The sequence below is a fragment of the Canis lupus genome, chromosome 35 (assembly GCF_048164855.1).
Source record: "Canis lupus baileyi chromosome 35, mCanLup2.hap1, whole genome shotgun sequence".
NCBI classification, from domain to species: Eukaryota; Metazoa; Chordata; class Mammalia; order Carnivora; family Canidae; genus Canis; species Canis lupus.
In genome coordinates, this window is record NC_132872.1 from 6,903,976 (window position 1) to 6,927,182 (window position 23,207).

At 32.4% G+C, this 23,207-nt stretch overlaps 1 protein-coding gene and 1 non-coding gene across 7 annotated transcripts in view; both read right to left on the minus strand.

The window, feature by feature from the left end:
• STXBP5L (syntaxin binding protein 5L) overlaps positions 1 to 23,207 on the minus strand; it is a 385,708-nt gene that overhangs the window by 219,684 nt on the left and 142,817 nt on the right. For 5 of the 6 annotated variants that reach the window (XM_072812552.1, XM_072812550.1, XM_072812551.1 and 2 more), the window contains 2 exons: positions 16,413 to 16,547; positions 10,924 to 10,987 (listed from right to left, as the gene is read on the minus strand). In XM_072812552.1, the coding sequence (XP_072668653.1) occupies positions 10,924 to 10,987; positions 16,413 to 16,547 (199 nt within the window). The remainder of the gene's footprint in view (positions 1 to 10,923; positions 10,988 to 16,412; positions 16,548 to 23,207) is intronic. The other variant, XM_072812554.1, reaches the window with a different exon arrangement.
• Positions 9,164 to 9,271, minus strand: LOC140625266 (U6 spliceosomal RNA). The gene has a single exon (XR_012024623.1). It is a non-coding gene; the product is annotated as a U6 spliceosomal RNA (small nuclear RNA).

Below are 23,207 nucleotides of genomic sequence, written 5' to 3' on the forward strand. Positions count from 1 at the left end.
TTGCTATTGATTATTGCAAATTATGTTAAGCTGCTATAATTTCAAGACACATTTTTAATGTGTTTTTGTAGAGCATAGAATTCTGTGTAGGCTTTTTTTTTTTCCCCCAGTAGATGCTTTACTCTATCATTACCTTGATATGATCATTCAGTTGTCTCCATTTGCCATTTTTCTATTGTCTGCTATGAGACTTATTTTTTCTATACTCTGCTTTTAAGATTATTTTCTTTGTCTTTGATATGACTAGGTGAGGTTTACTTGTTGTTAAGCTTACTTTGAGTCTGTAGTGTATCTTAGAATTTTGATATCGTCATCAGTTTGAAAAATTATCATCTATTCATTCTTCAAATATTGCTGCTGTCACATTCTCTTTTTTCTTCCTCCAGGACTCCAATTACATACATATTCCACCTTTGCATTATGTCCAAAATGCTCTTCATCCTTTTGGCTTACCATGCATTCATTTGGATATTTACTTCTGCCCTAACTTCCAAGTCACTAATTTTCTCTTCACTTGTTTATAGTCAATTATTTTGTTTGCTGTTATACTTGTCACTTCTCTGCTGAAAACCCCATCATTTTTAGTCTGTTAAATATTTCAATCACACTTATATTAAAGTCCTCATTTAATAACTGCTATTGGAATCTCCATTGGTCTCCCTCTATTTATTGTCTCTTTTCTTGGTTTCTGGTGAATTCTGATTTTTCTGATTCTTTTATATACCATGTTCTTTTTACTTTCAGTATAGAGGCTATATATGGGAGAAATGTGATACATAAAGGCTCTGGGTGATGTTTTCTTCTTCCATAAAGAATTGATTTTATTTTATGTTTTATTTTGTCAGTTAGACTAAGGCAGATCAACTTAATCCCCAAAAGGATTGAGATAATGTTTACAAATTTTTCAGTTATTTAAAGGCCTGGTATATTTCCAATTCAAACTTATTTGAAAGGTATATCCCTTTGGAGCCATACTGAAAGCCTGGAGCAATTATCAGACTTTTCTTTTTGCCTTGACTTGAACTTTTTTTTCATCCACATTACTCTTCTGCCCCCCAAAAACTGCAGAAAACTCTGCTTAGCCTCTCAGCCAATAACTTTCTTTTTGGTTACTCAATAGCTTAGCCATTCTTTTCAAATTGGAAAATACCTAGAAGGGAAAATTGTGGCAAGTGTTTCTGGGTTTCTTTCTATGGAGTCAAGAGTTTACAAATATTCATAGCCCTCAAACAGATTTCAAAAATATATTGTCTAGATTTTCTAGTTCTCCCAGTCGGAGGACTGATCTAAAATAGGATAGTCTTCTATTATCAAGAGTGGAAATACTGTGGATGTTAAGCTTTATTCAAAGACATTTTTGGCATTGATGGAGATTATCATAATTTTTTCCCTAGATCTGTTAATGATGCTATATTGATGGATTTTTTCATAGTATCCATTCATGTACCCTTTGAATAAAACATCATTTATCAGTGTTTTGTTTTTGATGCTTTTGGAGACTGTGTCCTATAGGATATTTTACTTAAGACTTTTCCATTGAAATTACCAAATTCAATAAATCTATGTTTTATTCTTGTGCAACCTTTCTCAGGCTTACTTGTCACCCATAAAATTTTAAAAAATTAATATTTTTCATTTTTAAACTATACTCAGAATAGGAGTTGGTAAACTTTTTCACTAAAGGGACAGATAGTAAATATTTTACACTTTCCAGACTATACGATCTCAAAAAAAACAAAAACAAAAACAACTTATTTACAATAACAGGAAATAGGCCAGATTTGCTCCACTGGCCACAGCAGCAACCCTTGCTTTAAAATAGTTGATGCAGGGATCCCTGGGTGGCGCAATGGTTTGGTGCCTGCCTTTGGCCCAGGGCGTGATCCTGGAGACCTGGGATCGAATCCCACATCAGGCTTCTTTCTCTGCCTGTGTCTCTGCCTCTCTCCCTCTCTCTCTCTCTGTGTGACTATCATAAATAAAGAAAAGAATTAAAAAAAAATAAAATAGTTGATGCAACACCGTATTATATAGTACTTAAAAATTTAGTAAAATTTCCCTGTAAAACCACTTGGGTCTGGTACTTTTATTTGTGCATAGTAAATAAATAACTTCCTCACTTTCTCAAACTTTCTGTCTCTATTGTTGTCAATGATGATAAATTTATTTCCCTGGGAAATTACCTATTTTACCTATACTTTTAAATATATCTGCTAGAGTTGTATAAAATAATTTGGATGTTTAAAAATTTCCTCAGTTTTAGTGTATTTCTTCTTGTTTTGTTACCATTTAACTTTGTAGTCCCCTATTTTTCTTCATCAGGCCAGATAGTAGTTTGCATATTTTGTTTATGTTCTATGCAAAGAACCAGTATATTAATTTATATGACAGCTTAAAAATAGAAGAACGAACTCCCTAAATTCTGCTTTTATCTTTATATTTCCCTCCTGTTTCCTTTTGCATTTTTCTTGTTCTTTTTCTAGCTTTTTTGTTTCATACTGAATGTATTTAAATGTCTAATTTTTATTCATGTAAGTATTAAATGCTATGTATTATTTTATAATTGTCTTAATTATATTTCATAGAAATTATATATTTCATTTGTAATATTATGGTATTGTTAATTTTTATATATATTCTTCAATTTTGATTTGTATTTTCAATTTGACCTAATAGTTATTTAATGAGAGTTTTTAAATTTCCAAGTGGAAAAGAATTTTTGCTTTTGGATTTTTAATTATTCTTTTTCAATCTTTATATGAAATGCATAATCAATTATACTGCTTGGGGAATCAGCATTTTTTCTTCATCAGATCACTCAAGATCACCCCTAAGTGGAGATATAATTGAGTAGTAGTGTCTATCAACCAAACATCTGACATATGAGACAGGCCTGTATTCCGTCCTTCTCCATTAGTTAGGTTTTAGGTATTCCACCCCCACCCCATGAGACTATATATTTGGGTTGAGTGAAAGGTATTATTGTAAAAGGTGGAATTCTGGGACCTCCATTTATCTAATTATGCCTTTTAGACAGCTGACAGCTGATTACCTGAAAAAACTATTTCCACTGTAAAATGGTTTGTCAATTCCCTCATTCACTCATATGATTCATTGTGTATTATAACATCTAATTCAAATAGACTGAGCTCAGGTTACATAGTCATTTGATGTCCCATGGTTAGGTGTTCAGTCTCTACAAGAGCTCATTAGCATGCCAGGATTTGCTTTGAAAATAGAGAATAGCTGTTGTAACTCTATTATTGGGCTTTCCACCAGACCATCCTTATCTACTAGATACATTATCTCCATCAGATCTACTAGATTATAGACACCAAGTGGTAAGGTGGCCTACAAAGCAGCTTGGGTTTAGTTAAAAGCCCTTTCTTTACTTAAAACTAGCAGACTTTTTGGATAATCTTTAAAAATGATTTTAAACAGTAATTTTGAAGACATTATATACTATTATCTGAATCCAAAAAGGCCCATCAAGTGATATGACCCTTTCTTAGCAAGGAAAAGTACAAAAGCTAATGCTTTACCTTAGAGGAGATACCCCATGCATGCCCCAGACCATTAAACCCTCAAAACCATCACTTAGAAGACAGGATCGTAGATCTTTACAGGATTTTCTTCTGGCCCTCTGACATGAATCTTGTGAGCTATATAGGTGCAATCTAACTAGTATTATATAGTAAAGAAAGTGAACTAGTATCCTTTCTAAAGAATGCCTAGAATTTCAAGTTTCCTTAGAACTATATTATGACAGAGTATGAAAAATAACATAGTCCTGGGCAGCCCCGGTGGCGCAGCGGTGCAGCCCGGGGATCACCTGCTTCTCCCTCTGCCTGTATCTCTGCCTCTCTCTCTCTCTCTCTCCCTCTCTGAATAAATAAATAAATAAATCTTTAAAAAAATAACAACAACAAAAAAAACAAACAAAAAAATAACAACAACAACAAAAAATAACATAGTCCTGGGGAAAAATTATGAAGTTATACTGTTTTCCATTTCTTTAAAGCAAGCTGCTTTTGATCTTCTCTGCTGATACATTGAGAAAAAGAGTTCACTAAATCAATAATCATTTGATTATTGGAAACAGCCTGTTATTGATCTGTACCTATAGAAGTACCAACAGCAAAGCAGCTGTCATTGGGGCAATTACTTGGTTAATTTTACAGTGGTCTACTAATAGCAAGCTCAATCCATCTTATTTTTTGTAGAACCCAGACAATGTAATTCAACAAGGATATATCAGTGACCCCTACTATTGCATCATTCAAGTCTAATTACGGTTATCTCTGTAACTCCTCCAGAAATACATTCTGGCTTTTGTTTACAATCAAGGAAAGACAAGTTTTAAGAGTTTCCATTTGTCCCCTCCAATTGTAATGACTCTAATTCCAATGTCAGAAAACCAATAAGAGAATTATGCCAGCTTTTGTGCATATCTATACAGATTATACAATTGGGGTATAAAATAACTGGGTGAGTCAGAATACCCATTGGACTTACTATGAGATACACCTGAGTCAAACATCATTTATCACCTAGTTACCTAGCTCCATATACCATGACTCTAACTGGAGGACCACACTTTTTGGATCTTTCAATATTAATATTTACTACAACCCTATAGTTAACAGTCCTGGAAAAGTAAATAGTTACTTCTGCAAATGATCACAGATGCTTCCATAATTACTATATGTACTTATGGAAGTACTTTAGGGTCCTTCCTCGGGGGTAACTGGCCTCTCCCTGTCTATCAGTGGGCTCTAGATCTATGAGCTGGCTTATATCTGGAAATCTGATGAAGTACTGTGAGTTTCCACTTTGGTGGCCAATGTCAAGAGCTGTTTTTTCTTTTTTCTGATTCTGCAAATCAAACAACTTCCCAGTCAGCTGCTCACCTAATTTTTCTCCTAGAAACAGCATGATATATTAGCTATTACCATAGATTTCTGCATTGCCATCCAGGCTTACTGCTTGTTATGGTAATTATGTTCATATTGCCAGATGGTCAAATATTACCATCTGGCCTCTACCAATCCATAATATCTAATCCCCATAGATACTCTGTAGTCTGGATCTCTGCCATCATCTCTCACTGTCCACAAAAAAAAAAAAACAAAACAAGGACAATCCCTGCCAAATTTCTCAAATATGCTTGTACTCATCTTTCTTCATTAAGTGAAAACAGTATCCTTAAGAGCCCTCTAGGGAAAATGGTCAGGAGGTGAGTTCCAGGGCAAATGTATTTTTTTTAAAGATTTTATTTATTTATTTATTTATTTATTTATTTATTTATTCATTCATTCATTCATTCATTCATTCATTTTTCATGAGAGACAGACAGAGAGAGAGAGAGAGAGGCAGAGGGAGAAGCAGGCTCCATGCAGGGAGCCCGATGCAGGACTCGACCCCGGGACCCCAGGACCATTAGCAGGCACTAAACTGCTGAGCCACCCAGGGATCCCCAGGACAAATGTATTATATCCATTTTAATATTCTCATCTTTCTGTCTTCTGACCCTTTCTTTAATACTATACCAAAAAGCTCTAGCCTCTCTACTTTATTTACCATATGCCTTTGTTGAGTCCATCTTCAAGGAGTCATCCCGACAAATGAATAGGACCAGATCCAGGTGTCCTTCTCAAAGCATTAAGTCTCAAACCACAGTTGAATGCCTCCATGTAAATGAACTCTCCTCTATGTAACCCCTATGGTCAAATCCTTAAACACATTCCTATACATTTGATGACTAACAGTATTATCCAGGTCCTAAATCCCTTTGACAGGGAGGGCTTCTTATGTAGTGCCTATTTCTTCCTGGAGGAAAACAGGCTTACATGTTAGGCTGTGTTGAAATCTGAGATCTGATTCGGATTATTGGCCTGGAGGTAATAAAATTGAATGTTGATCTTCTGAGGGTAAACATCATCAGGCAAGAAAACTACTTCATTGCATTGGTCATTTACAGTCTTCTAGAAAAGGGGAAACCATTCTCTGGAAATAGTGCAAGAGGTACTTCTGCTGGCCAGAAGTGTTCAAAGAAATTGGAGAGGGTGGCATTTACAATATTTGTCACTTATATACACAAATTCCCCTATCTCAGGTGTAGTGGTTGAATAATGTTCCCCCAGAGCCTCAGATTGTACCCCTTATTTGGAAATTGGTCTCTATAGATGTAATTTGTTAATTTTTAGATGAGATGTGCCTGGCTGGTTTAGTCGGTGGAGCATGAGAGTTTTGATCTCAGGGTTGTAACTTTGAGTCCCACATTATTGGTTAAAGATTACTTAAAAATAAAATCTTAAAAAAATGATTTTGGGATAAAATCATCCTTGATTTAGAATAGGTCCTAAAACCGATGACTGGTGTCCTTAAAAGACGAAAGGACACAGAGACATAGGGAACAAGGTCATGTGAAGACACATGAAGAGATTGGACTTATGCTGCTACAAATCAAAGGGCATTAGGAGCCACCAGAAGCTGAAAGAGGCAAGGAAGGATTCTTCCTAGAGTGTTGAGAGAGAGAATGGCCTGACCAAGATCTTGATTTTGGACTTCTGACCTCCAAATTGAAATAATAAATTTCTATTGTTTAAAGTCACTTAGTATATAGGTAGAATTGATATATCAGGACTCAGGGTCACATTCTTTTCTTATCAGGGCTTTGACTTTAACAAATAAGACCTATTAAACTATGTATTCATCTCCTTATAAACAGGCCTATTTTTAGCACAGTCTGCCTTAGAGCTGTAGGAAGAGTTCCTTTAAAGCTCCCTTAAAAAAAATAAATAAATAAAGCTCCCTTAAAGAGGACCTAACATGCCTTAAATCTGTAATTAACGTGAGTTAATCATCTTATTTTCATAGTTTCCAGTGATTTGGTAGCCAAAATAACGGCCACCAAAGAGGCCTATGCCCTAATCCTCAGGACCTATAAATATATTGCCTTACATGACAAAAAAAAAAAAAGACTTGTCCATTGTAATTAAGATGTATTGAGATAAGGAGAGTTTCCTAGATTATCCAAGTAGGCCCAATCTAAACATATGAATCCCTAATTAGGAGTGGAGAACCTCTCCCAGCTATGGTTAAAAAGAGATGCTATGTTATCTTTAAAAATGGAGGAAGGGAGCTACAAACCTAGAAATGTATACTGTTTCTAAAAGCGACAAATACCCACCATTTGCTTTGATGTGGATGGAACTGGAAGGTGTCATGCTGAGTGAAATAAGTCAATTGGAAAAGGACAAACATTATATGGTCTCATTCATTTGGAGAATATAAAAATTAGTGAAAGGGAATAAAGGGAAAGGAGAGAAAATGAGTGAAAATATCAGTGAGGGTGACAAAACATGAGAGACACCTAACTCTGGGAAATGAACAAGGGGTAGTGGAAAGGTAGGTGGGTGGGAGGTTGGGGTGACTGGTTGATGGGCACTGAGGGGGGCACTTGGCAGGATGAGCACTGAGTGTTATGCTAAATGTTGGCAAATTGAACTGCAATAAAAAATTTAAAAAATAAGTAAATAAATAAAATAATAAAAAAATAAAAGCTGAAAAACCCTGTCAATATCTTGATTTTAGCTCAGTGAGATGTGTATTAGACTACTGGCCTACAAAACTGTAAGATAATACATTTGTGTTGTTTCAAACTACTAAATTTGTGATAATTTATATCATAATAAGAAATAATATAAGTGGCATCAAAGGAAGCTGTTTTTTCCCATCACAATTATAATCACCATTGCCCTTAATCAATTAACCACCACAGTACTTGATCTCCTATTGTCTTACCTTTCCATCAGCCCCTTTCCCAATTAATCATAGGACAATGTTTAAGTAATTGTGATGTCACTACATGATAATACCACTTCACCTGGCACCTTCAATGGCTTCTTTGATTTTAAACAGGAGACAACTCAAGTCCAAAGTTCCACCCTGAGGGCCTACAATCTAGAACAGGAGTCAGCAAACTCTTTTTTTTTTTTTTTTTTAAGATTTTATTTATGTATTTGAAAGAGAGAAAGTGAGAGAGAGAGGGAGAGAGCATAAGCAGGGGGTATGGGGGGTGGTGAAGGAGAGGGAGGGGGAGAGGGAGAGGCAGACTCCCCACTGAGCTGGGAGCCCAATGTGGGGGTTGATTCCAGAACTCCAGGATTGTGACCTGAGCCAAAGGCAGACACAACCGACTGAGGCACCCAGGTACCCCATCAGCAAACTTTTTATGTAAAGAGCTAGATAGGCTTTGCAGGCCTTATAGCTCTCTCACAACTGCTTTGATTTGCTCTTGTAGTTAGAAAGCAACCACAGACAATATGTTAATGATGAGCATGATTGTGTAAATAAGCATCAAGCCAGATTTATCCCACTGGCTGTAGTTTGTAATACTTCATCTAGAACAATTCTGATAATTATTGTCTTAACCAGGATTCTGTAAAAACAGCCTGAGGCTAGGCTTAAGTGCTAAAGTTTCACTGAGAAGTACAATCTGAGGGCTGTAATAAAAAAGGGAAAGTTAAGTAAAGCAAAGAAGTAAAAGATGATATATTATCACACTAATCACTATTTCATGGGGAGAAGCAGCAGAAGCACAGCCAATCACGTAGCAGGTGAATCTGTTTGGTCTTGCTGGATGTCTATAACAGTTTATATTGTTGCAAATGGAAAGATCTCATTTTTTTATGGCTAATAATCCATTGTGTTATATACCACATCTTCTTTATCCATTCATCTGTGGATGGACATGTGGATTGTTACCATATGTTGGCTATTGTAAATAATGCAGCAATAAACACATATCTTTTCAAATAGGTGTTCTGGGTTTTTTTGGATAAATATCCAGCAATGTAATTACTGGATCATGTGGCATTTCCGTTTTTAAGTTTTTGAGGAACTTCTATCCTGTTTTTTACAGTGGCTATATCAATTTGCATTCCTGCCAATAGTGCCCAAAGCTAGAGATACCACAATCCCAGAATTTGAGTTACACTACAAAGCTGTAGTAATCAAAACAGTATAGTACTGGCATAAGAACAGACACATAGATCAATGAACAGACCAGAGAGCCCAGAAATAAACCCATGCTTATATGGGCAATTAATCTATGATAAGGGAGGCAATAACACATAATGGGGAAAAGACAGTCTCTTCAACAAATGGTGCTGGGAAAACTAATTTTGCATTTCATCCTTGCTCAGGGTCCACACTAACCTTCTCTGTATCATTCCAATTTTAGTATATGTGCTGCCAAAGCGAGCAAAGTGCTCAGAAAACTAAATGGCTACATGTCAAAGAACGAAACTAGACCACTTTCTTACACTATACACAAAAATAAACTCAAAATTGATTAAAGATCAAAATGTGAGACCTGAAATCATAAAGTTCCTAGAGGAAAATGTAGGCAGTAATTTCTTTGACATCCGCTCTATAGCAAGGAAAACAAAAGCAAAATTAAGCTATTGGGACTACACCAAAATAAAATGGTTTTGTCCAGGGGTGCCTGGGTGGCTTAGTCATTTAAACATCCAAATCTTGGTTTTGGCTCAGGTCATGATTTCATGGGTCATGGTATTGGGCCAGGGTGGGGTGCCACACTCAGTGAGGAGTCTGCTTAAAAGATTCTCTCCTTCTGCCCCTCCCCCACTCACACTTATGCTCTCTTGCTTGCTCTCTCTCTCTCTCTAAAGTTAGCGAATAAACCTTAAGAAAAGCTTTCGTACAGAGAAGGAAACCATTACCAAAACAAAAAGGCTACCTACTGATAGGAGAAGATACTTGCAAATAATATATGTAATAAAGGGTTAATATCCAAAATATATTAACTGATATAACACCAAAAGCCCAAATAATCCAATTAAAAAATGGACAGAAGACTTGAATAGACATTTTTCCAAAGAAGACATACAGATAGATGATCAAACACATGAAAAGATGCTCAACATCACTTAGCATCAGGGAAATGCAAATCAAAACCACAATGAGAGGTCACCTTACACCTGTCAGAATAGCTAAAATGAAATACAAAAGAAATAACAAGTGTTGGTAAGGATATGGAGAAAAAGCATTTTCTTTTTCTTATGGATTTTAGAATCATTTCTTTAAAAATAAGTAAATTCTGATGACATTTGATTGGAATGACACTGTATTCATGGACCAATTTGAAGGAATTCAATATTCTTTCTATTACTATCAGGCAGACCTGACATTCAGGCTCAGTATTTAATAGGCAAATTCAGGTTCTATCATTTAAAAATAAAGAAGCAAACCTATGCTATCTAATTTACTCAGGTGTTTTCTATGGTACTCAGCTAAAAATAAATTCTTGAAGAGGCCATATTTATGATGAAAGTGATGCTTTAGATCTTTTCATATTATCAACTTTGTTTTCTCATCATCAAAAGAAAATTATGAATAATCAAAATGAATAAGGTTTATTTCTGTAACTTCAGAATATTTTCTATATAATTACCTATTTATAAAATCAAGATTTGGTAATTTGTGATTAGTGAGTATTGGCCATGTATCATTACCAAAACTGAATAGTAGAGGCCAATGACTAATGATATTGATAATTATATTAACTTCAAGCATAGACTATTTAAAAATTCAAGTTGTTCCACATATTCCATATCCTCCTCAAAATTCTAGAATTAAATACCAACTTTTTCTCTAGGTGAAAATAAAGACTTAATTTGGGACCATTATTAGTATAATTCATTCATTCATTTATTTGCTCATTCATTCATTCAACATATTTTACTTTTAGAAAACATTGAATAGAATGTTTGAATTGAATATGAATTGAATTGAATATGAACTGTGCTAGAAGTTAGGTACAAAATAATAGTAAGAAACACCTTTATTCCAGAATGAGGAAAATAAATGCAAGAATAATGGTACTGTAATACTCACTTTCCCTTCATCTCTTGGGCTATCACTTAAATGTACAACTGGACCTGGATGAGTCTTTGTGGATCTGTTAAATCAATTCAAAATAGTAATTAAAAAATAAAATTAAAACACCTTACCATTACAGACTAGAACAAAAAAATTACACTAAAATACACTCCCAATATTCTGAGGTTTAAGCTTAGATTCATTTGAGTTTTGGTTATTTTTCTTTAAGACTACTGTTCTTTCTCCCAATAATTCTATTAAAGTAGGTATAATTTTTTTTATCAGGTTTAAGAGCACAAATCCACAGAACAACAGGATTCCTCATTTCTATAGCACAAAAATTATATACACAGAGACAATATTAATAATGAAAATGATGCTTCAGATCTTTTAATGTTATCAACTTTATTTCCTCATTATCAAAGAAAAATTATTAATAACCAAGATGAATTATGTCTTTTCATTAAATTATGAATCTATGAGTTAGTATTTATATGTTTGTTGCCAGGTCTGAGCCTCTAAAAATTTGAAATTGAATTTATGCAGACAAAAGGGAATTTACATAGCCACAAGGCTAATGCTGTAAGTCTGTTTCAGACAAATTGCAAAGTATATAACCGATTTACATTTTCCTTTGACGTAAAATCTCTGATTTTGCTCGTAAGAAAAGTACGGTAGCTCCTCTGATTTACAAAGAAACCTTCTCTAGTGATAGCCAGCTTACAGAAAACTGACAAACTGGGAAAACATAGTTTGCTAGTTATGTCTCATTTATTTGCTCATCCAGGGTAATCAGTAACAGATAACTATGTGTCTAAATGTGTATTTTTAAAGGATCTGTGCTCTGTAAATCTGACCTTTAATTTATTCTACTCTGATATCTGGCATGTTTCTTTTATATTTCCTACTTTAACATATCATTGTTGAATATGGTTATGTCATGTTTAAAGACAATATGACCTGAGATGACCATAGATTTATTATTGCTCATTTTCCCACATTCTTTCTTCAACAGTCTAATTGTGCCAGACTAATCTTATTATGATCATACTGACAGTTATAATTTCTTTTTAATATAATTTATTTCTTATGCATACATGAAAACCATAAAAGATTATTCACAAAATAGTAAAGAAGATTAAATTTTAAAAACTTTTTGAGAATAGAAAATTAACTCCAGCTTCTTCAGATACTGACTCCTCTCAGTAACTCAGAGGAACAAAACACTTATTTGTTATTGGTTTTATCCTAAATTTTCTTATCTAAAAATGGAGATAGTAGTACTGACCCTACTAATTATGAGGAATATTTATATATAGCACCTAATATAATGCCAAAACATAGTAAGTACTCAATGAATAGTATGTAGGATGACTTCTGTAAATCACTGAAATAATTGGAAACCAGAGTTACTATCTGCATTCTAACTACAATGTTTTATTAGAGTAAAGTGCCTCTGATAAGGAACAATGTCCTTCAATTATCCTTTGGAAACTAATAATATCCAACAAACTACAAATTCCTGTCTTTTGGGTTTAATTACAACAACAAATACAAAAGTGTACTCCATGATAAACTAGTTGTTACTCAGTTTCAGATGATTATTTATTTCTACTCTACCAATCTTCAAATATTAGAAATAACTCAGAACATATTAAATACTCTGATAGTCAACAAAACATATCTGTGAGTCAGAATTGGTTAACTGTCTGCTAGTTTGCTACCTGTTTTCTATATACTCTTCATGAACAATCTCATCTCTTCATGACCATAAATTCTATTTCATTACCTTTAGATCCATATATCCTACACTTCCTACCATTTCCCATACCAGTTCCATTAGCATGTCTTATAAATACATACAAATCAACCCACCTTAAATTGACTTCATTGTTTTTCTCCCAATCCACACAATTTCCTGATTTCTTTCACTAAAATACATCCTTTTATACACAGTTGCTTAAGCCTCACACCTGGGTGTTACTCTTAATTCTTCTCTATTATTGTTACATCTTCCCATAATACCAACGTCTTGCTTTTCTACTTTCTATTAATATTTAATTATGTCAGCTTGTCTCTAAATCAATGATAATGTTTATCAAGAATACAGTCTGTTCTCTCTTTAATCATTTCTTTATACATGCCTTCAGAGTCATCTTCCTAAATGCAAATTTGATCAAGTCAATTCTCTCCTAAAAACTGTTCAAATTCTAGCTCCTGGCCTTTAAGTCCAAACTTCTCATACTGGCCTACAAGGCCTTTCATATTATACACCATGATTATCTCTCCTCTAGCTTTATCTTTTGTCATACTCTCTCAGGTATTCCAACCAACTAAACTACTTAAAATTCCTGTGCATGTAAGAAAGACTCTCTCACATTTCATCCTTTAAACCTTCTGACCCCTCTTCCTAGAATACTCCTACCCCTCTCTCCTAATTGTTCACTCAGCTAATGAGTGGATCCTTTGGATCCATCCTTTGGATCTCAACATAGATGTAATTTCCTTTATAGATACTTCCCTGAGAAGGTAGGTGTCCTCATGGAATTGCCACATTTTATTTCCAATATATTGTAACTGCCTTTTAAATTAATCTCACCTTTATTAGACTGAAAACCCCAAGAAGATAGTAATTATATCTTCCCAGTTCACAGTTGGTTTCATCTAGCATATATCATAGTGCACAATAAATATGTTTGAATGATTGTTAAACCAAGCCCTACACTTATGATTTAATAATCAAGTTCATGATCAAACTTTAATCATATGTAGAAAATAATAGGTTATATTTTTTAAAAAGCTAAGGGCTGCCCTGCAGAAACATCTATTTCTGTACCATAATCTGGAATATATTTTCCAATAGAAAAAAATTTTAATGTCAGTTTAGTTCTATGCTACTATTTTATGAGGTGTTCTACAAACATAACTGTTTCCATGGACAATGTGTTTGTTTCCAAATAATGAATATATGCATTTTGGGAACACAAGCTATTTATAATAATGAGAACTACCTATAATTATAATTAAGAGACTTCACTAAAAAATAGAAACTGAAAAATAACATTGAATAAAAAGTATTTTGAGTAAGAACTTAAATAGAAATAAGGGATCCCTGGGTGGCGCAGCGATTTGGCGCCTGCCTTTGGCCCAGGGCGTGATCCTGGAGACCGGGGATCGAATCCCATGTCGGGTTCCCGGTGCATGGAGCCTGCTTCTCCCTCTGCCTGTGTCTCTGCCTCTCTCTCTCTCTGTGTGTGTGACTATCATAAATAAATTTAAAAAAATTTAAAAAAAAATAATTTCACATATCTCTTAAAGACAATTCTGCATTTGCATACTTAGAAAATATATTGTTAAAACTTGGGTCTAAAATTCTATTAATGAAACGTCTCTTTTAAATAAATATTTTATTATTGTCACATACACTTGACATGTATCAACAGGAAGTGACATGCATTTTCTGATATATCTCAAGAGGTAGAGAAAAATTAAAACAATTGGCATTTAAAACTACATAGATAACAATGGATCTATAATTCTATGGGATACACTTTTGGAAAACTGGTCTAAGTAAACTAAGAAACATTCGGAGGTGATGTTGTCTACTAATAATTTCTAGAGGATACTTCAGGACATTTTCAGAGGCATGTACAACTCTTTTCTAAAAGATCAGGTTTATATAAATGATAGATTCTATTCTTATCCTGTCTAAGATCATACTATGAAAAACACAAGTTCCTTATTTTATTTTAGTTCCTCTTAATTTTACTCTCTTTTATAGTATTTAAATTCATCATTAATTCTGAAATCATAAAGTATAGACTATGTAAATACATAGAGGTAAAGTATAAGTCACTAATTCAGGTAGTATTAATTTGAACTATAGAAAGTATTTGCTAAGTATATGATATGGAAACAAAATAGCAAAAGTGGTGGAATATTTGGTCTATTTAGATAATATATTAGTAGGATTCAACTGAACACAAACAATATATGTATTACTATTTGTACTAATATTAAATTTGTATAAAAGTTCTAAAATTCAATCTCTCAACGTTATCAATACCCTTTATCATCTTTATCAATATCCTAAGAAAATTATGAAAGTAAGTTCAGCCTTATTTACTACTTTTATAGAACTCAGATTATAGTGGGAAAACCTTTCCCAAATAGCTAAAAAAGTAAATAATTTTTTAGGAGTTCTAATTCTATATAGTCTATAGAATAAATGTTTTTTTTTAAATACACATGTAGAACATTAAAACACAGTAGTAAAATAGCTCATGTAAATTATAAATGAAAGCTCTACGTCAATAGTATGTAACTATCATACTAATTCTTCAATAATGTCACCATTAGAATGAATATTCTAATGGTCACTCTAGAGTAGCCACTCTGTGGAAAGCAAAAAATAAGCCAAGTATAAAGAAAAAGAAAGGAGCAATGAACAAAGATTCTTCCCTGGAGCAGTTTTTAATCAAGAAGGAAGAATTACCACTAACAAAAGACCCATTAGAAAAACAAAATCAAAACAAAACAAAACAAAAAAGACCCATTAAGACATAAAACAAAAGGAATATTGTAACAAGAAAATAATTAGTAACAACCTTTCCTATATATACAAGCATACTGAAACATTAAAAATAGGGAATAGGAGATTTATTATAAAGATCAGACTGAAGCCTCATGAAAACAAGCAGTTTTAATCAGAGTTCTGGATAATTATTATATACCTCAGGATATGCATATGTATGTATGCCAGCCTCAAACATATCTTAAGGACCTAATATGTACAGAGCATAAACATTTATTAAAGAAAATTTGTTTTTCTGATTAACACAGTGACCAGGAGAATTATTTGTGTCATACTACAAAAAAATGGCTTAGAATTCCATAACATTTCACATTTGGGAAATTTCACATTTTATATATGCATAAACTTAAGTATCAATGCCAAAGTCAACGGAATTATTACCACTAACCACATATCCAAATAGCTATATATATATATGACCACACAAAAAATATTGATAAATTGATTCTCCTTAGAGACCTGAATAATATGTTAGTGAGGTAAGTGAAGAATGAGCAATAAAAAATATGTGAACTGATTATGATTCTTTTTACATAAAACTAAATGTGGTCACAATTCACTTGCCATTCCCATTGAAGTGGCTATACTAATAATGACTGTAAAAAAAAATGAGATGATTTCCATGTATAACTTTTAGAATGAACCTTAATATTTTATCATCAAATTTTGCACATATAACCTTTAATTATTCAGAAATCCTGAAGTATTCAGAAAGTCTAAAACTAGAATATGTTAATACTACAATATCTATTTTTAAAAGTCTTTATGGTTTTAAATTATTTTTGCTAAACTTTTCATTCAAATTAACCATAAATTAGCTATGTTTCAAATTACTCTGTAATTTGAAGTGTTTTACATAACCATATGAAATATTTAAGTCAAGTAAAGTGATATTTAAGTTTAAACTTACAGCTCAATTGCCTTGTTCCACATGATAACGTATCCAGAAAGAATGAAAGATTCAATATTTACAATATGTGTATTTCCTCTTTCTGTTCCAACATAGAGCCATTTACTCTGGAAAGGTAGATGACAGTAAGTAATTCTGAAAGAAAGAAAATTACAATTAAAATATCTAAATTTTATGTTTGGTCAGCATTATATTTCCTTATACTTTTTAGGTAGTGATAGCTATATAAACAATAAAATGTACTATACACTCAAGTAGCATTTATAGACTGTAGAGGATAAATAAAAGTATACCATTAAAAACAATAATGATAATAACAACCACTATTAAAATAAGGATATACCATGGGCATTGACATATATTATTTCTAATTCTGAAAAGAATAATCCAAGACAGATATATATTTCTATTTTATGAAGAGGAAACTGAGGCCAAGAACTTTTATTTATACTTGCATTGGACTGACAACTAGTAAATGGCAACCTCAGGATTCAAATCTATTTCTGATTGGTTGCAAAATTAGCAAATTTCTACACTGGTGGTTTTTATTTAGTAATATTCACTTCAAATAGAAATTAGGTATATCTGAAACATACATTTCAGAGTTATCAGAGAATTTTTAGCTTTATATATGATCATAAGTTATTTATTTTTATTCAGATCCTTGATATTTAAATAGTATAAAGAAAGCTTATAAGTCAGAGATCTACTCTACTATTCCTTTATTTTTTTTTTCTTTTTTGTTCTGACTTTATCTTCACAATGGGGTTTCTAACCTAACCAATTCTGGGAAACTATTCTGTAGCCAAAGAAACCATGACTCCTGCAAATGAAATCTGGGAATTTACCAGAATATTCTATTCATAGTGTATCATTCTTTCTAGTTTGCCTATTCCCACTCCTTAATTGCTCATAAAAAGACAAGGGAGATGAATTCAGTTATCCCTTGCCAGAACCTGTTATTGAATCAAAATGTTTCATAGAATTTATTCAGAAAAAAAAAAACTGGTAAATTGTTAGAAGAGGACAGAATTCTGATGCCAGGCAGACGGGGGAAAAATACGGGGGGAAAAAAAAAGGAATGCGAATGGTAAAATTCACATATGATAATGGACAATTCTGATTAAAACCTAGAGTCTAGAATTGCTGTTGCCAAGGGTTATTTAATAATGTCCCAGAGGAAATAACTTGATGATCATGTTTCTCGGCCATGAAGCATCTATTCTCAACTCAATATAAGTAGAAAAAAAGAGGATTTTTTAAAAGAGGGTTTAAGATCCTTTCTGAATCACAATGCAAGTAAAAAAAAACCACTAATTCCATAGAAGACAAAAATTTAGGAGTTCAGGTAGATAAAAAGCAAACTTCAATATAATTATTTCCAAGGTTAAGAAGAAAAGTCTAAAAACTGCCAAGTTTCAGTAATGAGACCTAAAGCAAGAGGCAAAATTCCAATAGAGACAATCTTCACAGTATAAGAACGATGGAATACATGAAAAAGATCCAAATAGGATTAGAAGTATTCCTTGAACCAATACTATGAAATGTTGTCTCATTCTTACTGACAAGAAACTAGACCCTTGATAACAAAAGGGTTTCCATCTCATGTCCAAATGTCCAACTGATAGGTAGTGGTTAAATAACTAATAAAGAAAGATCCCCAGGATTTATCTGAACCCATTAAAAAAGAGTAATGTGATTTATTGAAAATGCTTGACATGGATGAGAGGGCATGATTATTACTTATGTTGTATATTTGATAACACTAATAAGTAGTCAATACTTTTTTGAATTTAGTTTATTGTATTTAATAGTCACACTTTTATTTGTAATGCATTTCTACCACCATCACCTGCAAAATAGATTTTCTGCTATATAGGACCCCTGAAAAATAATCTTGTTTCTATATCCATATTCACTATCATTCTCTATAGTAAATCATCTAAGACAATGTTAGTCTTCAATCCATTTACCCTATAATTCAAACTTCACTGAATAATCCATTATTCATTTCATATATTCAAAAGCACTGTCCTTGATTACAACACATGTACTCTTTCTCTCAAAACAAAAACAAAAACAAAAACAAAAACCCAAAGCCATCTAATAAGAGAGATAAGAAGACAAGTAGACAAGTAAGAAAAATAAAAGTAAAATGTGTTAATTGCTATAAAGCGTCCAAATAAGGGAAGGACTAATTCCAGTAAAGACAATCAAGGAAAGGTAATGTATAAAACTGTATTTAAAATGGGCCATTACATTAAAGATCAAGTAACTCTATAGTTTGAAAAATATATGTTACATAACCATATGAATAAATAAAATCAATGTTTTCAAGCTTGAAAAATGTACAGACTTTAAAAAATTGTTTTGCTTATCCTCATTTTTGACTTCCTTTTATGAATTCTTTAGCTTATGTATAAAAATAACATAAGATATAAATTCCTCATATTTATGGCTCTTACATATAATAAAACAAAAAATACAAAATAAATACAAATAAAACTACAACTAGAATTCAAATCAATAACAGTATATATGACAGATGGATTTTTTTTAAGAAATAATTAACTCATGATATGGATATGTTTCTAACTGCCTAGTTTCTTTTGAATTTGGTATACCTATATTCATACTATGCTTTCCTTTTACCACTTGTCTCTATTTGAACAGTTTGGAACTCTATTCCATAGTAAACCATCACGTAATTTTACAATCATATGGTATAAATACATAATACATGTACAGAGTCCACTTATTTTATTAATCTGCAATAATTAAAATAACACTATTTGTTGCCAACACATACATCAATGCAAATTTAATTTCACATATGGACCTGTGTGACAGCATTTTTGAATGAAATTTGTTCATTGTTTGTTTAAGTCATTCAGAATCTTTCCATTAGTGTAATTATAAAAATATTATAATCAGAAATTACTGTAGAACATTCATAACTCCAAGACTAGGCCTACAGATCCTAATTTGAGAGCACTGTCAACACAAGCCAAGAATATATTTTAATAAAATAAGTAGTTTACAGTTACAGAAATTTTATTGTATGAAATTATGCAAGGTGAAACTTTTTTCCCCTAAGTTCTAACATAGTTCAATTTTAGTCTCTGTCTCCAGTTCCTTCTATAGCATTTAACTACACTTTACAACCTGGGTATACTAAGAATCAGGTACATTCTACATATTAAAAATACAAATGCCAGAGAGAAAATTCAGCAGTTTTGAAGTAATCTAGCAATACTATTTAAAACTCTTTCTGGGTGGTTTTGATACACAACCACAAGTAAGAACTACTAATTTATAGCAATAATTCTTATCTTGGTATAAAAAATTATCTCATTGAAATGCCTATTTCCACATTCCAGGTACACAAATTATGACTCATGGACTTGGGATGGAAATGTGACTGATATTTTAATAAGTAACCTTAGTACTTGCTATTCAAAATGAAGTCCACATACCAGCATGGACATCACCTGGAAACTTTAATAGAAATCCAGAATCAGAAACTGCATTTTATGAAGAACCCCTAGGTTAATCATATATACATTAAAGTTTAGTTAGCACTTCTTTGGCTGATTCTATGACTGATAGCCTATGAATCACATTTTATGAGATACTGTGCAATGATTGAAAGACTGCTGCTAATTTACACTTCAAGTTTTGGGATAAGAACCTAAATTACTAAGTTAGTAGTAGGGATAAAGCCTTGTACCTATGTAGTTCCCCCCAAATGAGCTAACAATGGTGATAAGAAGCACAACAGCAGCCAGGGAAAGAAACAGCTAGCTACACTAAGATTCCCTTAGCATCTTAATTCAAAGACGGATACTTAGGTGTTTTAGTAGAAAAACTCAAATCATATAAAAGAAAAAATATAGAATTAAAAATTCTCTAAGAAAAAGAATCTAACAATTTTGGACAATGTGTACCTAGACGGAGTTATAACACAAGAGCCAAATTAAACAGATAACTGAAAATTTAGTTGAATTGCATTCACAGTCTTAATTAACTAACCAAATAGTAAAAAAATATATTTACTTTTGTTACCTGTAATTATTTGGAAAACTATCGAACATAAGCCAAATTTTAAAAATAAACCAAATCTTTGCAGTTCCATAGGGAATAACACCATGATTTCTGGCAAATCCAAGTCTGAGAAGTTTATTCTCATTCTCCTATAGCAAAAGAAATAATATTTTCTACCTTCATTTAAATTCACAGAATATTTCAACTTCTGAATGACAGAATTGAGTTCATGGAGACTGTGTGCAGAACAAGAACGAGGCACTGGTATCCTGGGACAGTAGAAGTAAAGTAAGAAGTGATAATTACACTCTACCCAGAAGTTATGAAGTGCCTCTCCTTATCTCAGGAGTTAGTAAAAGGCTAGCAGGAATACTGAACTTCTGTTCTGACTTGTTAGTAACAAGATGATATCCGTCCTTCCATTGCCAATGCAATGCCAAAACAACCCGCCCCAAACAGAAGGTTTAAATAAGATCTACAATGTCATAACATAACATCCAATATATCCAGTTTTAATAAAAACTCACTCATCATATCAAGAAACAGGAAAATCTCAATTTGAATGAAAAATACAATGGATACCAATATGATACAGATGTTAGAATTCACTGACAAATATTTAAAAGGAACTATCATAAAAATGCAATAAGCAATTATGAATGAAATGAAATGAAAAATATAGAAAGCTGCAGCAAAGAAACGGGATAAAAATCAAATGCAAATTTTAATACTGAAAATTACAACAAAGAAAATTTAAAAACCCATGCATAAGCTCAATAGCAAGATGGAGGGACAGAATATAAACTCCATAAACTCACAGATAAAACAACATGAATTATCCAATCTGAACAACACACAGAAAATAGAATTTTTTTTTAAAATGCTGGAAATTAAGAAACCTGTGAGACAAAAAAAGAAAAGATCTAACAATCATGTTATCAGGGCCCTACAAGGAAAGGAAAAGAAAATGGGACTGAAAAAGTAGTCAAAGAAATCATGTCTAAAACATTCATAAATTTGGAAGAAAAAAAAAGATTCAAGAAGCTGAGAAAAACTAAACAGAATAAACCCCAAAAAATAAAATTAGGACAGATAATAGCCAACTATCTAAAAAAGAAAAAATTCTGAAAGCAGCAAAATAGATAAAACACCTTAATTATAGGGGAAAACATTCCAGTGACAACAGATTTCTCACCAGAAAACCAGAGGCCAAAAGGAAATAGAACACTAATCATGTGCTTAAAAGAAAGAATTACCAACACAAAATTCTATGTCCCCCCAAAATACCCCTCAGGAATAAAGGAGAAATCTTGACATTATTAGATAAAAGAAAACTAAGATTTGTCACTACAAGACAAACTCTAAAAGAATGGTTAAGAGGAGTTCATTAAACAGGAAATAAATATCAAAGAGATTTTTAAATATTAAGTAAATTAAAAACTATAGGCAGAGTAAAAATACAGTTAAATTCAGTATATTTTCCTCCTTTGAGTATCTTAAACTATGTTCCATAGTTGAAGCAAAAATTATAACATAGTCTAAGGTGGTTCTAAATACAGAGGAAAATTTATTTAAAATGAAGTAAAGGAACATTAAGAAAGGAAAGATCTCTACACTTTATTCAAATTGAGAAAATGCAATCGCAGTAGATAGTGAGAAGTTGTTTATACATAATGAAATGTCTACAGCAACCACTCAAGAAGTGAAATGATACAAAGAGATACCTTAAAATCATACATAAATCAAAATGGAATTCTAAAAAAAACCGTGTTCAATTCCACAGGATGGTCAAAAAGCACATTTGAATGAAACATAAAATAAGCAGACAATAAAAAATAAATTGAGAACTTAAGCACTAACATATCAATAATTATATAAATATAAATACCAGTTAAATACAGATTGGCAGAGTGAGCTACTATATGCTGCATATAAGAAACTTACTTACTTTCAATATACTGACATGGTGGGCTGAAAGTAACAGGGAGGACAAAGATAATTCATACAAACATTAATCAAAAGAAAGCAGGAATGGCTACACAAATATCAGATTAAAAAAAAAAAAAAAGAAAGAAACTTCAGAGGAGAGAACATGACCAGGACATTCTGTAAAGATAAAAAATCAATTCACCAAGAAGACATGGCAATCCTAAATGTGCATGCCCAAACAACAGGATGAAAATTATGTGAAGCAAAAACTGAGAGAGAAAAAAGAGAATCTAATTCTAGCAGATGTCAATACCTGTCTCTAGCAAATTAGCAAGGATATAGAACCCAACACAACCACTAGTTAACAGGAACTAATCAACATTTATAGAATAATCTGCCAAACAACAGCAAAATATTCTTGCCACAACAAGACAGATAAGGTACACCACATTCTGGACTAAAAAATAAACTTCAACAAACTTAAAATAACTGAGTCATACTGATTGTGTCCTTTAAACACAATGGAATCAAATTAGAAATAAATACAAGAGAAAAAAAATCTCCAAATACCTGTAACTAAGCAACACATTTCTAGTTTATGGGTCCAAGAAGTCATTACAAAGTAATTAAAAAAAAAACAAAAACAAAAACAAAGCCACAAACACAAGAAATAAAAAGTGTTGACAAGGATATAGAGAAAAAGGAACCCCTGTGTAGTGTAGAAGGGATTGCAAGCTGGTACAGGCACTGTGGAAAACAGTCTGGATATTTAAAAAAATAAAATAAAAATAGAATTACCATATGACCCAGTAATTCTATTAG